The 16,426-nt window shown below is 57.1% G+C and overlaps 3 protein-coding genes across 3 annotated transcripts; 1 reads left to right on the top strand and 2 right to left on the bottom strand.

The window, feature by feature from the left end:
• Positions 1-442: 442 nt before the first annotated feature.
• On the bottom strand, positions 443-1,478 carry MRPL34 (mitochondrial ribosomal protein L34). The gene is made up of 2 exons (XM_082453406.1): positions 1,326-1,478; positions 443-1,105 (listed from the first exon to the last, which is right to left on the bottom strand). Exons 1-2 carry the CDS (start codon positions 1,397-1,399, stop codon positions 892-894), a joined length of 288 nt encoding a protein of 95 aa, XP_082309532.1. The 5' UTR covers positions 1,400-1,478; the 3' UTR covers positions 443-891.
• Positions 1,479-3,263: 1,785 nt separating this feature from the next.
• Positions 3,264-9,174, top strand: ABHD8 (abhydrolase domain containing 8). The gene is made up of 5 exons (XM_082453378.1): positions 3,264-3,460; positions 4,667-5,414; positions 7,180-7,350; positions 7,485-7,701; positions 8,469-9,174. The coding sequence occupies exons 2-5, from the start codon at positions 4,675-4,677 to the stop codon at positions 8,637-8,639; spliced, it is 1,299 nt and encodes a 432-aa protein (XP_082309504.1). The 5' UTR covers positions 3,264-3,460; positions 4,667-4,674; the 3' UTR covers positions 8,640-9,174.
• A 1,096-nt stretch (positions 9,175-10,270) lies between these two features.
• Positions 10,271-16,345, bottom strand: ANKLE1 (ankyrin repeat and LEM domain containing 1). Its single transcript, XM_082453365.1, has 9 exons — positions 15,232-16,345; positions 15,002-15,154; positions 14,442-14,547; positions 14,184-14,328; positions 13,197-13,934; positions 12,888-13,065; positions 12,441-12,600; positions 12,203-12,332; positions 10,271-11,943 (listed from the first exon to the last, which is right to left on the bottom strand). The coding sequence occupies exons 1-9, from the start codon at positions 15,453-15,455 to the stop codon at positions 11,771-11,773; spliced, it is 2,007 nt and encodes a 668-aa protein (XP_082309491.1). The 5' UTR covers positions 15,456-16,345; the 3' UTR covers positions 10,271-11,770.
• Positions 16,346-16,426: the final 81 nt, after the last annotated feature.

Below are 16,426 nucleotides of genomic sequence, written 5' to 3'. Positions count from 1 at the left end.
TCAAGCAACCGCCCCCACCACCACCACCACCACCAGCCTGACAGCCTGGAGAGAACAAGAACTTACTGAGGAAGTACCCAATAAGTTACTAAGTGGAAGCTACTAAGTATTATTACACCAACATCACAGCAAAGGAGAAATGAACATCTCATTTTAAGGATGGATCTGCTTTATTTATTTTTTTTGGCCGCGCAGCAAGCAGGATCCTAATTCCCCAACCAGGGATGGAACCCGCGCCCCTTGCAGTGGAAACGTGGAGTCATAACCACTGGACTGCCAGGGAAGTCCCATTTTATTGGATCCAAATGAACCTCAGAGAGCTAAGATCTTGCTCAAGGTCACAGAGCCCGTCCCCAAGGGGCAAGTGGAGGATTCAAACCCCTCCCACCTCTCCACAAGCCTTCCTAGAACTGTGAGACTTGACATTTTATAATAAGACAAGTGAAAATTTGAACATTTATTAGATTTTTAATGACATGAAGGAATTGTTTTTTTTTTTTTTTAGCTGTGAAAAGCTTTGTGAATATGTATTAAAGGGCCCTTATCTTAGAGAAGTGAGTTCTGAAATATTTACAGAAGAAATAACCTGATGCCCGAGATTTGCACCTCAGGAGAGGGCAGGATAGGTTGTGGGTAGAGCTGTGTACTGGGTTACAAGGGCGTTCACTGTACCATTCTGTGGACTGAAGCACATGTTCGAAATTCTTCCTAATTCAAAAGCGTAAAAAGGCATTTGGCAAGGTCTGACTTCCCACTCCCTCTTCCAGTCTAATCCCACAATTCTCCCCCTGGGCCAACCCCGAAATCTGAGGATTCATGTCCGTCCGAGTCCCAGTCGTCAGCGAGGAAAAATGCTTTAATGGGGGGGTCCAGCCGGCAGCGTCGCGCTGCTCAGTGGCTCAACGATTTTCGACCCTTGTGCATGCGGCGAAGAATGACCTGGACGCCGTTTGGCTTGCTCAAGCGCCGGATCCAACCATGCTTGTTCTTGCGCTTGATGTTGCTCGGCTGATACTCGTTCCCGCGCGCCTTGCCCCGGGTCTGCTGCACGGCGGGGAGTCCCCAGGCGTCGGGGAGCCCCAGCCAGGCCCGGGGCTGGAGCCACCTGCCGGGGAAGGTTAGAGGGGGCGCTGTGTGACTTCTGCGTGGCGCCCAACCTCTCCGAGCTTGGGCTTCCCGACCAATGCCGGAGGGAGCCTGGCAGCAAAAGGCGCTCGAGGAGTTTGCAAGGCACTGGAAGGTCATGTGGTTGGTAAACAGCTGGGGCCAGCCCCCGACGCCGCCCTTACTCCCAGATTTGGGAAGGGGTCCCCCTGAGGACTCACCTGCCACCCCAAAGCGCCGCTGACCTACTGACTGGCCCCAACAGGCGACCCACCGATCTGCTCGAGAAAGCCATGTCCGCCGCCGGCACGCCGTCCGGTGGCAGCTATTCCAAAGCCCACAGGTTCCGCAGCTGAGGAACGAGGACTTCTGGGAAATGCAGTTTCTTCTAGGCGGAGCCCTCATTGCCGCGGGAGTTGTAGTTCTACGTAGGCGCACCGCATCTTAGGCGTGAGCGTAAATGACCACAGGAGAGTGTAGTTCTTCTTGTGGACCAGCAGGTGACAGGCGAACGGTGCCTCCTCTGCATGCGCGTGCGTACAAGACATTATGTCCCTGGGTCTGCTGGGAGTTGTAGTTCCTTCTCCTGTAGATCTACAGAGGGTACCCTGGGGTGACGGCGGCGCAGCTGGTGGCAGCCTCAGGAAACGGCTGGTTGAATTTCCCACCCCCAGCAGGAGCCACGCAGACGGCACACGGCTGGAAGCTTTCCTTTAGCCCCAGCCAAGTCTCCACCCCTTGGCGGGGAGCCCAGGAGGTCTGAGTTGGTGTTGGCTGGATGTCCTTGGGGTGGTCATTCAGTTTCTCAATCTGCAGAACTCAGCGGTTGCAGGCTTGCCCTTGGCGGTGCCCCCGTTCAGGCCCTATTTTTCTAATACTCATATCTGAGCCCTTTCCCTTCTTACACACCCTCTACTGCTCCCCATTGCCCCAGGGAAAATATCTGGCAGGCATTTGAAGCCCGCTCTCGCCACACACACACACACCCTAAACTTCAGCTACAACCTCTTCTGCCTGGTGCTCCCCTATTCATCTTTTTAAAATGCTCCTCAGATACTCTCCTTTCCCCCAGTCCTATCCCTCCCTCTGGCCCAACACTGCCCCCACACAGCTCTCCCCAGACTCTCCCTGAAGCCCAGGGCGCCCTCAAGGGCCAGGCTTGCAGCTGAGTCCCTGCAGGCACCCCAGCATCTCCCAGCCTGGGGAGGGGGAGGGGAGTTTTTTCTGCATTAATAAACTGTAGTCTCCCAGGAGCACCCTGAGTGGGCAAGTGGGTGTCTGGACCTAATCCAGCTCTGGCAGCAAATTCCAGGGGATAGGAGTGGGGAAGGGATGATTAACCCCTTGTCCTCTGAAGCCCATCCTACCAGCACCATCATTTAGCAAACCACTACAATACTACAGCAGTACAATAATAATGCCAATAATGTATGGAGCACTTTCCCTGCTGAGCAAACTCATGAGGGAATTAATTCCATAGAGAAATAAATGGAGTCTCAGGGAAGGGACTTGCCCAAGGTCACATATCAGCAAAGGGCAGAGGCTGGATTTGAACCGTGGGCTTTCTGGCTCCGGCTGGGACCAGAGTCACCAGTTAAACTGGCCTATCTGTGAAACTCCAATTCCTTAATTACCCATAGCTCCAAGATATCTGTTTAATGGTTTAACGAATTTAACAATTTGCAGAACTTGGAATCACACAGCCGTGGTTCCAAGTCCCATCTCTGCCCCCCAGCTTGCCTTGTGACCTTGTGCCATTTATGAGCCTCAGTTTCCCCACCTGAAATTGCAAAGATCTGGGAGACTGTAGAACGGAAAGGTCAGCAGAGAGAGAGGGGCATGGGGGCTCCGTTTGGAGGGGACAGGGCAGTTCGGAGGCAGGGGCTAGCCGAGGAGATCCTCTTTGCAGACAGGAGGGGTCCGGAAGACCTCAGGTTGCGACCCCTTCTCGGCGGTTAACCAGGCCCAATCCCTCCCTCCACCTCCGTAAGCCTTGAGGGAGGCGGGGCCGTTGCCACAAGAGCCCGCCCTGATCCCGGAGTTGCCGCCTCTGATTGGCAGTCTAAGTAGGCCAGGTCATTATGCAGCTGCGATTGGCCGAGGCTCCAGTCAGTCGGCGAGCGGTCCCGCCCCCCCCCCCCCCCCCCCCCCAACCACCACGGGGAGACACTTAAAGGGCTGTCTCGCTAGGCGGTAGCGGGATGTCCCCGCACTGACCGCCCTGGGTCCGCGCCCGCCCGCTTAAACGCGCCCGGCCCGACCCCGCGCCACCATGTAAACGGCGCCCGCAGGCGGACGCCGGCTTCTCCGCCCGGGACCCCTTTGCCCTGCCCCGGGCCCCAGGGCCCTCGATGAGGTGAGCAGGGACCGGGCCGTGGGAAGGGGACACTGAGGCCCCTGGGTCTTTCACTTTGGAGGGGGGGGTGTCCACAAAGCCCTTAGGAAGCCGCGGAGCCCCAGTGGCCTCGACCCCGCCGCAGGGTTGACGGGCACCCAGGAGGCGGGGGCCTGGCTCTGTGGAGGGGGTCTGGCGTGGCGCATCTGCGCCCCCTTTGGCAATCCTGGGTTGGAACCCCGCCGGAGGTGGGGGGCGCGGCCTGCTCCCCCTTCCTCAGCAAGTACGGGCCACTGCAGGCCGGGTGTTCGGCGTTCATCATCCCCGCGGAGCACAGGATGGGGACGGGGAGGGCTTGGTCCCATCACCAGGGCCTAAACAATGGGGGTGCGCTGCGCGGGTATCCCCCTCGAGTTATGTAACTGCCTGCAGTTGCCATGGACACGGAGTGGGGGCCGTGGCCCAGGGACCGGGATGGAGGCCTGGAGGCCCCCAGCCAGGGCTTTACCTTCTCCATCCTCATCTCCACCAATGGGGGCTGTGTGCCAGATTCCCCAGAACCCAAGGTACTGAGCAGTGGGGACAGAGCACCTTCTTCCCAGAGTGTCTGAGCCTCAGCTTGTAGGTCTGTGAAACAGACCCATTGCACCCATGGTCTTGGGGAGTTGGGCAAGGGCTTCTGGAGCTCAGTCCTGAAACCCCTCTCCCAGGGTCTCACCTTTCAGAAGCCAGGTTTAGAGGCCTGGAATGGGGGCTCATTGGGATCTGCACCTTTTTAGATGCCTTTGGAGCCCTCAGGATATGCTGGTTTAGTGAAAGTGAATTAAGGAAACAGTGCATGAATGAATGAGTGGACGAATGAATGAATGGGTTTAGGAAGGCATAACTGCTATAAACCTGAGCTGGAGGGTTCTCAAGGATGGGCCACATTTGCCACAATGTCCCCTCCTCCGGGAAGCCACCCCCAATGAATGCCTCTTGGTGTCAGCCACGACCTTCTCTCTAGGATAGACTAGGCTGGCCCAGAAGGGTGGCCGAACGCCACACAGGCACTGACCAGACAAAACATCTCAGTGCGTGGCTGGTTCTGGCCACCCCCAAACTGGAGCCTAGATGGGGCCTCGCAGTGCAACTCACCTGACCCAGGTGTGGGGAGTGGGTGCTATGGGAGTGGAAGGCTCCCTGTTTAGATGGCCTCTGACCTGGCTGTCACGACCCCACTCACAGGACACACCATGCTGACCGGGGTGACCGATGGGATCTTTTGCTGCCTGCTGGGCGCGCCACCCAATGCTGTGGGGCCGCTGGAGAGTGTGGAGTCCAGTGATGGCTACACCTTTGTGGAGGTCAAGCCTGGCCGCGTGCTGCGGGTGAAGCATGCTGGACCCGCTCCGCTCCCCACCCCACCTCCACCACTGTCAGACGCCGCCCAGGGGGACCAATCTGGCTTGGTCCACTGCCAGCGCAGAATCACCGTGTACCGCAATGGGCGGTTACTGGTGGAGAACCTGGGCCGGGCACCACGAGCTGACCTCCTGCACGGGCAGAACGGCTCTGGGGAGCCACCAGCCGCCCTCGAGGTAGAGCTGGCTGACCCAGCGGGCAGCGATAGCCGCTCGGGCCCAGGCAGTGCTGGGAGTGGCAGTGGCGGACGACGGCGGCGAGCCCGACGCCCCAAGCGGACCATCCACGTTGACTGTGAGAAGCGCATCACCAGCTGCAAGGGCGCCCAGGCCGATGTGGTGCTCTTTTTCATCCATGGTGTCGGCGGTTCCCTGGCCATCTGGAAGGAACAGCTGGACTTCTTTGTGCGCCTGGGCTACGAGGTGGTGGCGCCCGACCTGGCCGGCCACGGGGCCAGCTCAGCGCCCCAGGTGGCCGCCGCCTACACCTTCTATGCACTGGCAGAGGACATGCGTGCCATCTTCAAGCGCTATGCCAAGAAGCGAAACGTGCTCATTGGGCATTCTTACGGGTGAGCCAACACTGGGGTGGGGACGAGGGTGAGGGGTGGGGACTGGCAGGAAATGGACACCCACTCACAAAATACTGATTTCCCTTCTTGAAAAATCCCACTAACATCTGCAACAAAACAGGGATTCCTGCCACCAATTCTATTGTTTCACATTGTTTTAAAGCAGTATCTCAATCCCTGAACTATTGACATTTTGGGTCAGGTAATTCTTTTCTGTGAGGGGCTTTCTTGTGCACTGTAGGATGTTTAGCAACGTCTCTGTCCTCTACCGATTAGATGCCACTAGCACAATGGTCTAGTGATGATCATGACAATCAAAAATGCCTTCAGATAGTGCCAAAGGTCCTCTGGTAGGCAGAATCACCCCTAGCTGAGAACCATTGTCTTCAACTAAGTTCAAAAATTGGTTGCTCTGGAGACCCCAAGGGCTCCAAGGAAAGACTAATTGGAATCCCATAATTTTTGTTTACAAGTGCACAGGTTGCTATAATTCACTCTTCCTTACAGGGGTGACAGATAATACCACCTATCATTTAGATGAGAGCCCACGCCATGGAAGGCTCTGGGCCTGGGTGCCTGATCACTGCCAAGTGGTACCATTCTGTCCTTTACCCAGGAGGAAAGGCAGGATCTGATCAGCCAGCCAGGTTGAGAACCACTGTTTTAGCAGTTGTAGCCCATGCAACTAGACAAGAAAAAGAAATGTTACATAAGTTTCCAAAAGAAAGGAAGCCAGACTGGGAAGTAGCATAGCTCCTATTTGCTTATATGAAAACATACCTCAAAGTGGATGCTTATGCTAAATGATTCCTCCAATTAAATGAGCACCCACCTGTGGAAATTCCTGTGACCCCATAACAATGCTATGAGGTCAGCACAGTTACTATGTCACAAATGTGGAGATGGTAGCTCAGAGAGGTTAAGCAATTTGCCCAAGGGCACACAGTGAGTCACTGGGACAGTCAAGTCCACCTGACTCCTGCTTGTATCCTGTCCCTCTTTTCAGCAAGGGTTGGCAAACTTTTTCTTAAAGAGCCAAATAGTAAATATTTTAGGTTTGCAGGCCATAATGGTTGATCTCTGTTGAAACTTCACATGTCTACTGTTGTAGAAAGAAAGCAGACATAATTGTAAACAAATGGGCATGGTTTTATTCTAATAAATCTTTATTTATAAAATATTTTACACATTTACAAGATTGTAAACTTAAGTTTACAAAAACAAGCAGCTAGCCCACAGGCCATAGTTTGCAAAAAAACTCTGCTTTAGGGGGAATGAGGAGAGGTACCTGCACCCTTCCACCTTGCATAAGGCAGGCAGATGTGCCACACCCAGGGGCCAATGAGAGAAGATCCTTAAAGGGAAGGGATACGCTGGAAACAGGGACCTTCTCTGAGAAGCCAAAGGGTTTGTTTAATCAAATAGCTTTCCTAACACTTGGCAATAAGTAATTCTTACTCCTTTGGGGGTTATGATGACTTTGAGGATCTGATAAAAGTTCTGTATTTGGATCCTTTCTCCAAAAGAAAAAAAATCCACCCTCAACACACACACACACACACACACACACACAATCTCACAATTTCAGGGCATTTGAGATGCCCCACCCATCCCTCACCCCCATTTGGTGTCCATGGACCCCAGGGGAAGAATCTTGGCCTTCAAGGATATGCTTCTGGATGAGGGGAGGGCATTAACCCCTTCACTGCTTGTATCCTGCTGACCACTGCCCTTCAACCCTCCCCACCACCCACCCATGGGGCAGTGTCTCCTTCTGCACGTTCCTGGCGCATGAGTACCCCGACCTGGTGCACAAGATGATCATGATCAACGGCGGGGGCCCCACGGCACTGGAGCCCAGCTTCTGCTCCATCTTCAACATGCCCACGTGCGTCCTGCACTGCCTGTCACCCTGTCTGGCTTGGAGCTTCCTCAAGTGAGTGAGCTGGCCCTGCCCTGGCATCTCCCCAAGGTGGATGGGAGGGGAAGCTATATGGCTGGGGCTGGCATGGGGGCACCCCTGGTGGCTGAGCTGGCATGAGGGCTCCAGCAGTGCCTCCCCACCCCCAGGGCTGGCTTCGCCCGACAAGGGGCCAAAGAGAAGCAGCTGCTGAAGGAGGGCAATGCGTTCAATGTGTCTTCCTTTGTGCTTCGGGCCATGATGAGTGGCCAGTACTGGCCCGAGGGCGATGAGGTCTACCATGCCGAGCTCACCGTGCCCGTCCTGCTCGTCCATGGCATGCACGACAAGTTTGTGCCGGTGGAGGAAGACCAGCGCATGGCTGAGGTATGGCACTCCGGCCACCACACCCTTCAAATCCCCCTTGCACAGTCCAGGGGGACTCTGCCTTGTGCTCCAGCCCCAGGGACGTCAGAGCTTAGATGGAGAGTCAAAGGTGGACTCCAGAAAGTGGGGCTGCCTTGGACAGGTGGTAGGTTTACGTGCTGTCCCCACTGCACGTTAAAAGGCACTCTTCATGGGACTTCCCTGGCGGTCCAGTGGTTAGGACTCCGTGCTTCCACTGCGGGGAGCACAGGTTTGATCCATGGTGAGCGAACTAGGATCAGGGCTCGAGCCTGTATCCCCTGCATTGGCAGGCAGATTCTTAACCACTGCGCCACCAGGGAAGTCCCTGGAGAGATTTTAAATTGTCACGCTGTGGCGGGGGAGTGGGATGCTATTACTGGCCTCTAGTGGATCGAAAGCCAGAGATGCTGCTCAACATCCTACAGTGCATGGAACAGTCCCCATCCCAGAGAATGATCCCACACCAAATGGCATTAGTGCCCGGGTTGAGAAATCCTGCTCTGGACATATGGTAGGCACTTAATAAACGGGGAATGAATGAATATCCAGCGGGGCTCCAGCAGGGTGACAGGCCATCTTCCAGATCCCCCTTGGGTGGAAGTGGAGAAATATAGGGTAGATTGCAAGAAGGACTTCCTGATGTTGGAGGCCATGCATAGGTGGGGGGGCGGGGGGCGTCCCAGGGCAGCCAGGCCCCGAGCTCCGTCGTCCTGTCTCTGCCTGCCCTGAGCCCGCGTCCTCCGCAGATCCTGCTCCTGGCCTTCCTGAAGCTCATCGATGAAGGCAGCCACATGGTGATGCTGGAGTGTCCGGAAACGGTCAACACGCTGCTCCACGAATTCCTGCTCTGGGAGCCCGAGCCCTCGCCCAAGGCCCTGCCCGAGCCCCTGCCCACGCCCCCAGAGGAAAAGAAGTAGCCGCTGAGCTGGCAGGGTAGCGCTTAGTGAGCCGACGAGCCTGAGGAGCAGCCCGGAGCCGGAGTTGGGTCTGCCGCGCGGACCACCTACCTGGGCGGGCCGTTCGCTCCAGCGGGCGGGGTCAGGTCAGGGAGACGCCCCCCAGGCCGGCTGGGCAGGACGTGACGTTCGTGGGAGCCAGGTGGACACACCGCTCTCTGCTAGTCCTGCGGGACCCATCGGTTTTTCGAGGCCATAGCCGGGACCCCCGCGGAGGATGACCTTGTACAGAAGCCCCCTACCCCACAACGCCAGGGCCGAGGCAGGCCACCATCCCGCTCTCTGTCTTCCGTGTTCGCCGTGCTTGATCCTGGGACCCACGAGCCCCGCAGGGACCCTCGAGACCCCGCCCCAATGCCCGAGACCCCTTACCACCCCCCCATTCCTCGGCGCTGGGAGCTATTGTGGCCCAAGGAGGGAGGGTTTGGGAGGGGGCTGGCACCACCGAACCCGCACATCTCAACTTGTAACTCAATAAAAAGAAGTGACAATCGGAGCCTCCAGGCCTGTGTTGGGTGACCGCAGCGCGGGGCCGCCCTGAGCCTCAGTTTCCCCAAGTGCAGACTGAACTGAGTCGAGTGCCTCCCCCTCAGGGCTGGCCCACAGAGACTTGAGGATGTCGGCCGTCCAGGCTTTCTTCCCGAGTTCCCCTCCCTCCTCAAAATGCAGGGGCTACTTGGGCAGTATTTCCAGAGCAGAAGGCAGATAGGGGGTGAGCTCCCCGTCCCTGGAGGGGAGGAGGAGAACCAACTGAGGTCGATGCTGAAGTTGAGGTGAGGATCCGAGGACGGTTGCATCTGGTTACAGTAGCTATAATTGTGTCAGCTGTATGCAAAGCCCTGTGCTGAGTGCCTGACACCCATAGGTTCATTGAATCCCCTTCACTCCACACCACACAGCAAGTTAGTACCTCTTACTGTCCCATTTTATCTTATAACTTGGTTTTGAGTTGCTTTTGTCACGAAGATGATTTTTATTTTGAATCTTTTTTTTTTTGAATCCAGATTTCTCTGGATTTCCCTGCTCCATGGCTGTGCTCTTGGTCCTCTATATTTTATTCTAATGTATGTATATCTAAGTTTACCCGTGGTTTGTGTGGCCGGTGGGAGGAGATTTGTCCCCTCAGTTGCTGCACCTTTGGTCCTTTCCCCACTGGTTTGTGAGCCCATCTTTAATTTAAACCAGGGGTTCTTACAGGGGCACTGTTGTTGGTTGACAAATTCTGGAGATATGTTTGATTACCACAGCTGGAGGGGGAGGTGCTCCTGGAATCTTGTGGGTGGAGCGCAGGAATGCTGCCTGACACCCTACGGTGCACAGGACGGCCCCCACTGCAAGGAGTAACTTGGTCTCAAAAGTCAGGAGGGCCAAGGTTGGGATACCCTGTGTTTTAGACAAATCCCACCTCTTCTGGGCCTCTTTTTTTTGGCGGGGGAAGGGATGTCTCTGGATTCTTTCTGTTTGTGTATTCTTGGGAGATGGCATGCTGTTTGGTTTTTTTTTTTTTAAATAAATTTATTTATTTATTTTTGGCTGCATTGGGTCTTCGTTGCTGCGTGCGAGCTTTCTCTAGTTGCAGCAAGCAGGGGCTGCTCTTCATTGCGGTGTGCAGGTTCCTCATTGTGGTGGCTTCTCTTGTTGTGGAGCATGGGCTCTTAGGCACGCGGGCTTCAGTAGTTGTGGCTCACGGGCTCTAGAGCGCAGGCTCAGTAGTTGTGGCGCACGGGCTTAGTTGCTCTGCGGCGTGTGGGATCTTCCCGGACCAGGGCTTGAACCCGTGGCCCCTGCATTGGCAGGCGGATTCTTAACCACCGCGCCACCAGGGAAGTTCCAGCATGCTGTTTTAATTGCTATCACTTTATCAAGCACCTACTTGGTGTCTGGGAGAATTCATTGTCTTACACATGAGGAAAGGGAAGCTCGGAGTGAGGTTTCTTCAGCTCAGTTAAAATGGTAGAGCCCAGGCCCACTCCAGAGGCAGGAACCCTAATTACCATAGCAGCCAGAGTAGCCAGGGGCTCAGCGGTGGAGGCCAGGAGGCAGGTGGAACCTTAGCCCGCCCCCTGCAGGACCTGGTTCTCTGAGCCACGATGACAGGCAGGTGACGAACCCAATGAGGCAGCGGATCTCACCAAGTCCCTAAACCCACTGGACTGCTTTGAAGAAGCAAGTTCTGGAAAATTTAAATGATCCTGCCACCACCTCGCCAGGATAGTGGCTTGGCACTTACTGAAGCTCTTTGCATAAAGAGCAAAGAGGTTAGTGATGGGGTTAGGGATCCCATTTTACAGTGGAAGAAACAGGTTCAGAGAAGCAACACCAGCAGGCTCCAGTCACACAGTGATGCCAAGGAGGGCTGGCGTCTCACACCCACACCGCGATGACCTCCCCAGCTCTGCCCACCCCTCAATACACAGGTCGGTACCTCGAGAACATCCCCGGTACCTCGAGAACATCCCGACACCCGCCGCCTTCCCCCAGAGACTTTCCGCCTGCAGGGCTGCCTCTGGCTCAGTAGGGCTCTGAGCCAAACACTTTACCCCATGACGGTTTAATCAGATTTCCTCAGTGACCCCCTGAGGTAGAACCTTGCACTTTCCCCATTGTGTACAACTGAGGACAGTGAGGCTCAGACAGAGAAATTGCTGGTCCAAGGTCCCACAGCTGGGAAGCAGCGAAACCTAACTCTTGAGCTGGGCAGATTCCCTTCATGTGGCTGAGGAAGCCCCCAGCCCAGCCTACATTGTGGGTCCCCTGTGTCAGGGAGATAAAAATGGACTCTGTTTGCCCAAACAGGACCAAAGTGCCAAAGCATTGGCATGTTTCAAAGCACCAGAGTGTTCCAAAGAACCTTCTGGTCTACTTGTTCTCCTCCCACATCCCCTTATTCTCCACCCATGACAGGGAGCTCACTACCTCTCCAGCAGTTCCATCTGTAATAAAGTCCTCCCTCAGCCCAAGGGAGAGATTGTCCTGCTGCTCCGCCACCAGCCTCCTGCAGCTGGAGACGGGGGGCTGCTCTCAGCGCGGGGAAGCTGGAACATTCAAACACCCTGATCTCGACCTAGGCTGGATGGCCAGTTCCCCAGTGCTCAGCCACGGGCCTGGATGTCCTGGGGCCGTAGCTCTCGCTCACCCTCAGCCAGGAAGACAAGGAGGGCACGGTGCAGCAGATGCACCCCCAAGCGGCGGCGCCGGGTGGGTGGCCAGCCAGCCACCACTCCATAGCAGTGTCCTTGCTTCTGGTTGGTCAGCGTCTGGATCCCTGGGGAGATTAGGGGTAAGGTCATGAAGGCAGCCTCCAGGAACCCCAGGCAGAAGTATGTGCCAGTAAACCCACTGGGTATTGCCCTCAAGCAGGGATAAACCAATGGAGCAAAATCTGTGCATGTGTAGGTACATAATTGGTGCTCAATAATTGCTCATTGAATGAATGAACAGCCCTGAGGGGCAAGGGGTGAGGGAATCAGTAGATCAAGTGCCCTTCATGTGACCCCCCCCAACCCCACAAGCCAGGCACCTACCTAGAGCATCCACAAGACATGCTTCTCGAGTGTAAGCCTCCACAGCAACCACATGCTGGAAGCAATGCAGGGAGACAACACCACGACCACTGGACCAAATGTCTAAGATCTGGCGCACCTTGGGGCAGGCCTGGGGGGAGCCAGGGCAGGGTCAGAGGTCTGCCCCCCAATTCCCTCTTTCCTCTCCCTGCCCGCAGCTGTGCCGCCCCTGCCATGAACCTGGTCCTTATCCTCACACCTGTTTTCCTGGCCACCCTCGGTGGCTAAGGGCCTTCCAGAGGTGGACGTTCGGCCGGGCCCGTGTTCCCTTGCCCACGTAGAAGATGGCATGGACAAAAATCCGAAGGCATTCAGCCAGTGTCAGTGAGGAGGCTCGGGCTGGAAGGTTCTGAGTCTTCCTAGGTGAAGTAGGTGGCTCAGAGAGGGAAAAGTGACGAGAGTCGCCCCAGAGACAGTCTTTAAAGACAGAGCAACCCATGTCCAGTGACCCCTGTTTTATAAAAGGCAGGGTGGGTGGCTGTTCGCCAAGGACACTCAGCAGCTTGAATTGGATCCAACTGCCTTTTATAGATAAAGAAGCTGATGACCAGAGAGGGCCAGTTCCCTTCCTAAGGACACACAGCAGATAAGAACCAATCTCAGAATTTTCCAGTTCCCACTTCTGGGTCATTCCTGTTCCAAGTACCTGGGGTCCAGCAGCAAATATGTGAAGCTGGACTTCATGACCCCCTCCCGCCACCGTCTGGGGGGTTCTGGCCGCTCAAACTGCTTGGCAAGTGCATCCTCATCTGCCTGGGCATCTGGGATACGGCCGGTCCGCAGGGCTTTGGCCAGCTCTGGGCTGTGCCCTGAGAATTCTGGGCCTGGGAGGGGAAACTGAGTCAAGAGAGACAAAGGAAAGGGTGGTTCCCAGAGATGAAGGGAGAAGTAGGTTGCACTGAGAGCCACGGGTCTCCGAGGACTCCTGGAGGCTCCTTGGACTCTGGATACTAACCAGGAGCAGCCTGGGCTTCTTCTAGTGGTCGGAGGTAGTACGGCCGGGTGAAGGACGTGATGGTACCGCGGCTCTTGCCAAGTGCCCGGAGCCCTTGCAGCAGCTCCAGGTCAGACATGGTGGGGTCCGGTGGGCACTGGCAAGAGGGGATGGGGTCCCTGCCACCTGTGGTGCTCGCCTCATCCTCTGTCAGCCAGAGGGCTGCCACATCACTGTCGAGGGACAACTGGTCATCTTTTGGGATGTGGAAGTCAGAGGGTCCAGGCAGTGGTTCCCAAGGGGCACTATGGGCTGGGCTCCTGTCTGGGAAGAACTTGGGGGAGGGGGAGGCATCTGGCAAGGTCAGAGTCAGGGCCTGCAGACGGGCATTTAGTTCTGCCTCCCTGCCCTCCACGAGGGCTCCATGTTCCTGCTGTGGGGTACCCGAAGATCTTGGCACCTTCTGGGAGGGTCGGACACCAGCCCAGGGGGACGTGTGGGCGGTTGGGTCCTCAGCTCCAGAGGCCTCAACCGCGGTGACAAAGGAGGCAACTGAGCTGCAGTCCCAGCGCCCTAGGGGGGACTCCAAGCTGCCATCTGTGTCAGCAATCTCAGGGTGGGCAAGGAGGCTGGGGGGTCCAGGGCCAGCCTCCAGGCTCATGTCCTTGCCATCACCTCTGCCCAGTGTTGTGGAGTCCAGTGTCACACTGGGAGGTCCAGAGGGGCTGATATTCAGCCCCTTTCCCCAAGGGCCTGGGCCTGGAGCAGGGGATAAGAGTGGGAGTCAGAGAGGAGGGGAGGAGGAAGTGAGAGACAAAGATGGAAGTCAGATCAGACAGAAAGAGGCGGCTGCAATCGCAAAGAGGAAGGACAGAGTCGGAGGCAGAGAAACGGACCAGAGACCCTGGTCGTGAAACAGAAACAGTGGGAGAGCGTGGACGTCACACACAGAGACCCGCAAAGCTAGATCAGAGGCTAAGCACCCCCAGCCGCACAGGCACCACTCACTGCCAGGCTTTGGCTCGGGCTCGGGCTCCTGGGGGTCTGCCCGGGTCCGTGTCGGGGTCCTGGTCCGAGCCTCCAGCTCCCGCAGGACACGCACACAGTTCTGGTGCCCCTGCTGCTCGGCCAGGTCCAGAGGCCGGAGTCCGTCCTGCACGGGCGCGGTCAGCAGGGGGCGCCCTCTTCCCTCCCTCTCTTCCTCCCTTCCTTCCTCTTTCCCTCCCTCCGGGTTCGCCCTGCTACAAACTGCGCTGGGACCCCCACCTGGTCGCGCAGCGCGGGGTCCGCTCCCTGGCTCAGCAGCAGCTCCAGGCCGCGGCGACAGCCCCAGGCAGCGGCCACGTGCAGCGGCGTCAGCGCCTCGGCCGATCTGGGGCAGGAGAGGAGGAGGGGTCAGTGGAGGAGGGAACTCGATCTCCGCCCCCACCCTCCGACCCTCCGACCCCCCGCCCGGGGCCTTGGCTCTCAGCCCCCCATCTCCGCCCTCCAGCCTGGGACACCACACTTGGAACCTAGATCCTGTGCCCTTGGGCCAGGACCCAAACCTCTGCTCTCTGACTCTAGAGCGCCTACCACCAGATCTGAACCTTTGATCCCCATTTGGCCTCAGCGCAACCTCATACCCCACCCTCGGTCTGGTACCCTGCCTCTGCCCTTGGACCCTCAAGATCCCTCCCCAGATTCCCCAAGCTCCGCCCCCGGGCATTGAGTCCGCATCCTTGAACCGTGGGACGCCCTCTCCAGGACTCCCAGGTCTTTCCCTCGGACTCGGGAGACCCCTCTCCTTCGCGGAAGAGCTGCCCGGAGCCCAGACCCTGCCTCACCGAGTGTTGGGGTCCCCGCCTCGGCGCAGCAGGGCCTCGAGGCAACACAGACTCCGCGGGTGCTGGGCTCTGGCCGCCAGGTGCATGGCCGCCGCGCCATCCTCGAGCACCAGGTTGGGGTCAGCACCACGGCGCAGCAGCTCCTCCACTGCCCTAAGGACAGAGGGTCAGAGTGGACCGCGACACTCGCCCCCTACCCCTGGCCCGCCCACCCCGTGCCCTGCCCTCACCGCAACTCCTCCTGCCGCAGCGCCGCCCGCAGCCGCCGCGCCAGGCCTGTCGCCGAGCCCATGCCCCGGCGGTCCCCCAGACCAGCTGCCGGGCCTGTCGATTTCCAACTTCCCGCGGCGCCCTTGTGCGCACGCGCCGCTCCGCCCCTCGGCCCGGGTCCCCGCACCTCGGCGCAATGCAGTGTCCCCAGCCAGGCTGACCCGCGCCGCATTGTCGTCCACATCCAGGTTCAGGAGCTCTAATGCTGGCCCGAGCCTGCGACACCAAGTAGTGCCCAGGCAGGGCTAGGGGTAGCCGATAAGGGCCCGGTAGGGTGGAGGTCGTCGTGTGTGCCGTTATCTCTCAAAACCCCGTAAACACTAACACAGCCTGCTGGAAGGGGTGGAGCTACGCTCCCGGGGCCCGATGTTGCCCACAAGGCATTAGGTCTTCCGGAACCATCTGCCGAGGCGGCCTCCATTAGCGCACGCAGCCCTGATAGTATGTTAGGCTTCAATTAATAGCTCCCTCCTGCAGTGGCTCTGTGTTGCCCATTTTCAGTTCCGCGGAGTCGTGAGTCCATTACTTTGGAGCCCTGGGCCTATTAGGGCTTTAGTTTCCCCATATGCAAAATGGGAGAATAATCCTTTCCAGGCTGGTGTGAAGTTGAACGAGGGGCCTGGCACACAGGTGCCTAATAAATCTTCATGGGAAGGAAAAGCTGTTTCTCGATAAAGCTATTTTCGTTTGATAAGGAACTGAGAAAACCTAGCTGGTAAGCTTTTTTTCACAATTGCTCATCATCCAGTAAGATGGTTGAGTGATGCACCTGTTATATCTGTCTCCCTTCCTCTGGGGGGCACCCACACTATTTCCTGATGGAACTATAAACCTCCCTTCCCAGAGAAGCTTGATGGAGTCCTGGCCAATCAGAGTGTACCACAGCTCTGGCCCATGACTAGCCCAATGCAAGGTTACATGACCTAGGCAAGGCCAGTCATAAGGGGTGCTGGGAGAGCCCTCACTTCACCTGGGTTGGGATTTGGGGAGCAGTCACAGCCATCTCACCCCTTTCCACGGGTTGGGAGGAAAGCAGGGCACACTGAACACCAACCATGCAGGGTATTTCAGCCCTCCCCAGTGGCAGTGTCAGAGCACCTGGATACAGCAAAGCCTGAAGCTGCACCATGGCTTCTTATCCACAGGAACCAAGCC

Source organism: Balaenoptera physalus (assembly GCF_965194825.1).
Source record: "Balaenoptera physalus genome assembly, chromosome: 3".
Taxonomy (NCBI): Eukaryota; Metazoa; Chordata; class Mammalia; order Artiodactyla; family Balaenopteridae; genus Balaenoptera; species Balaenoptera physalus.
The sequence above is the reverse complement of the archived record's forward strand: the minus strand, read 5'-3'. Positions and strand labels throughout refer to the sequence as shown.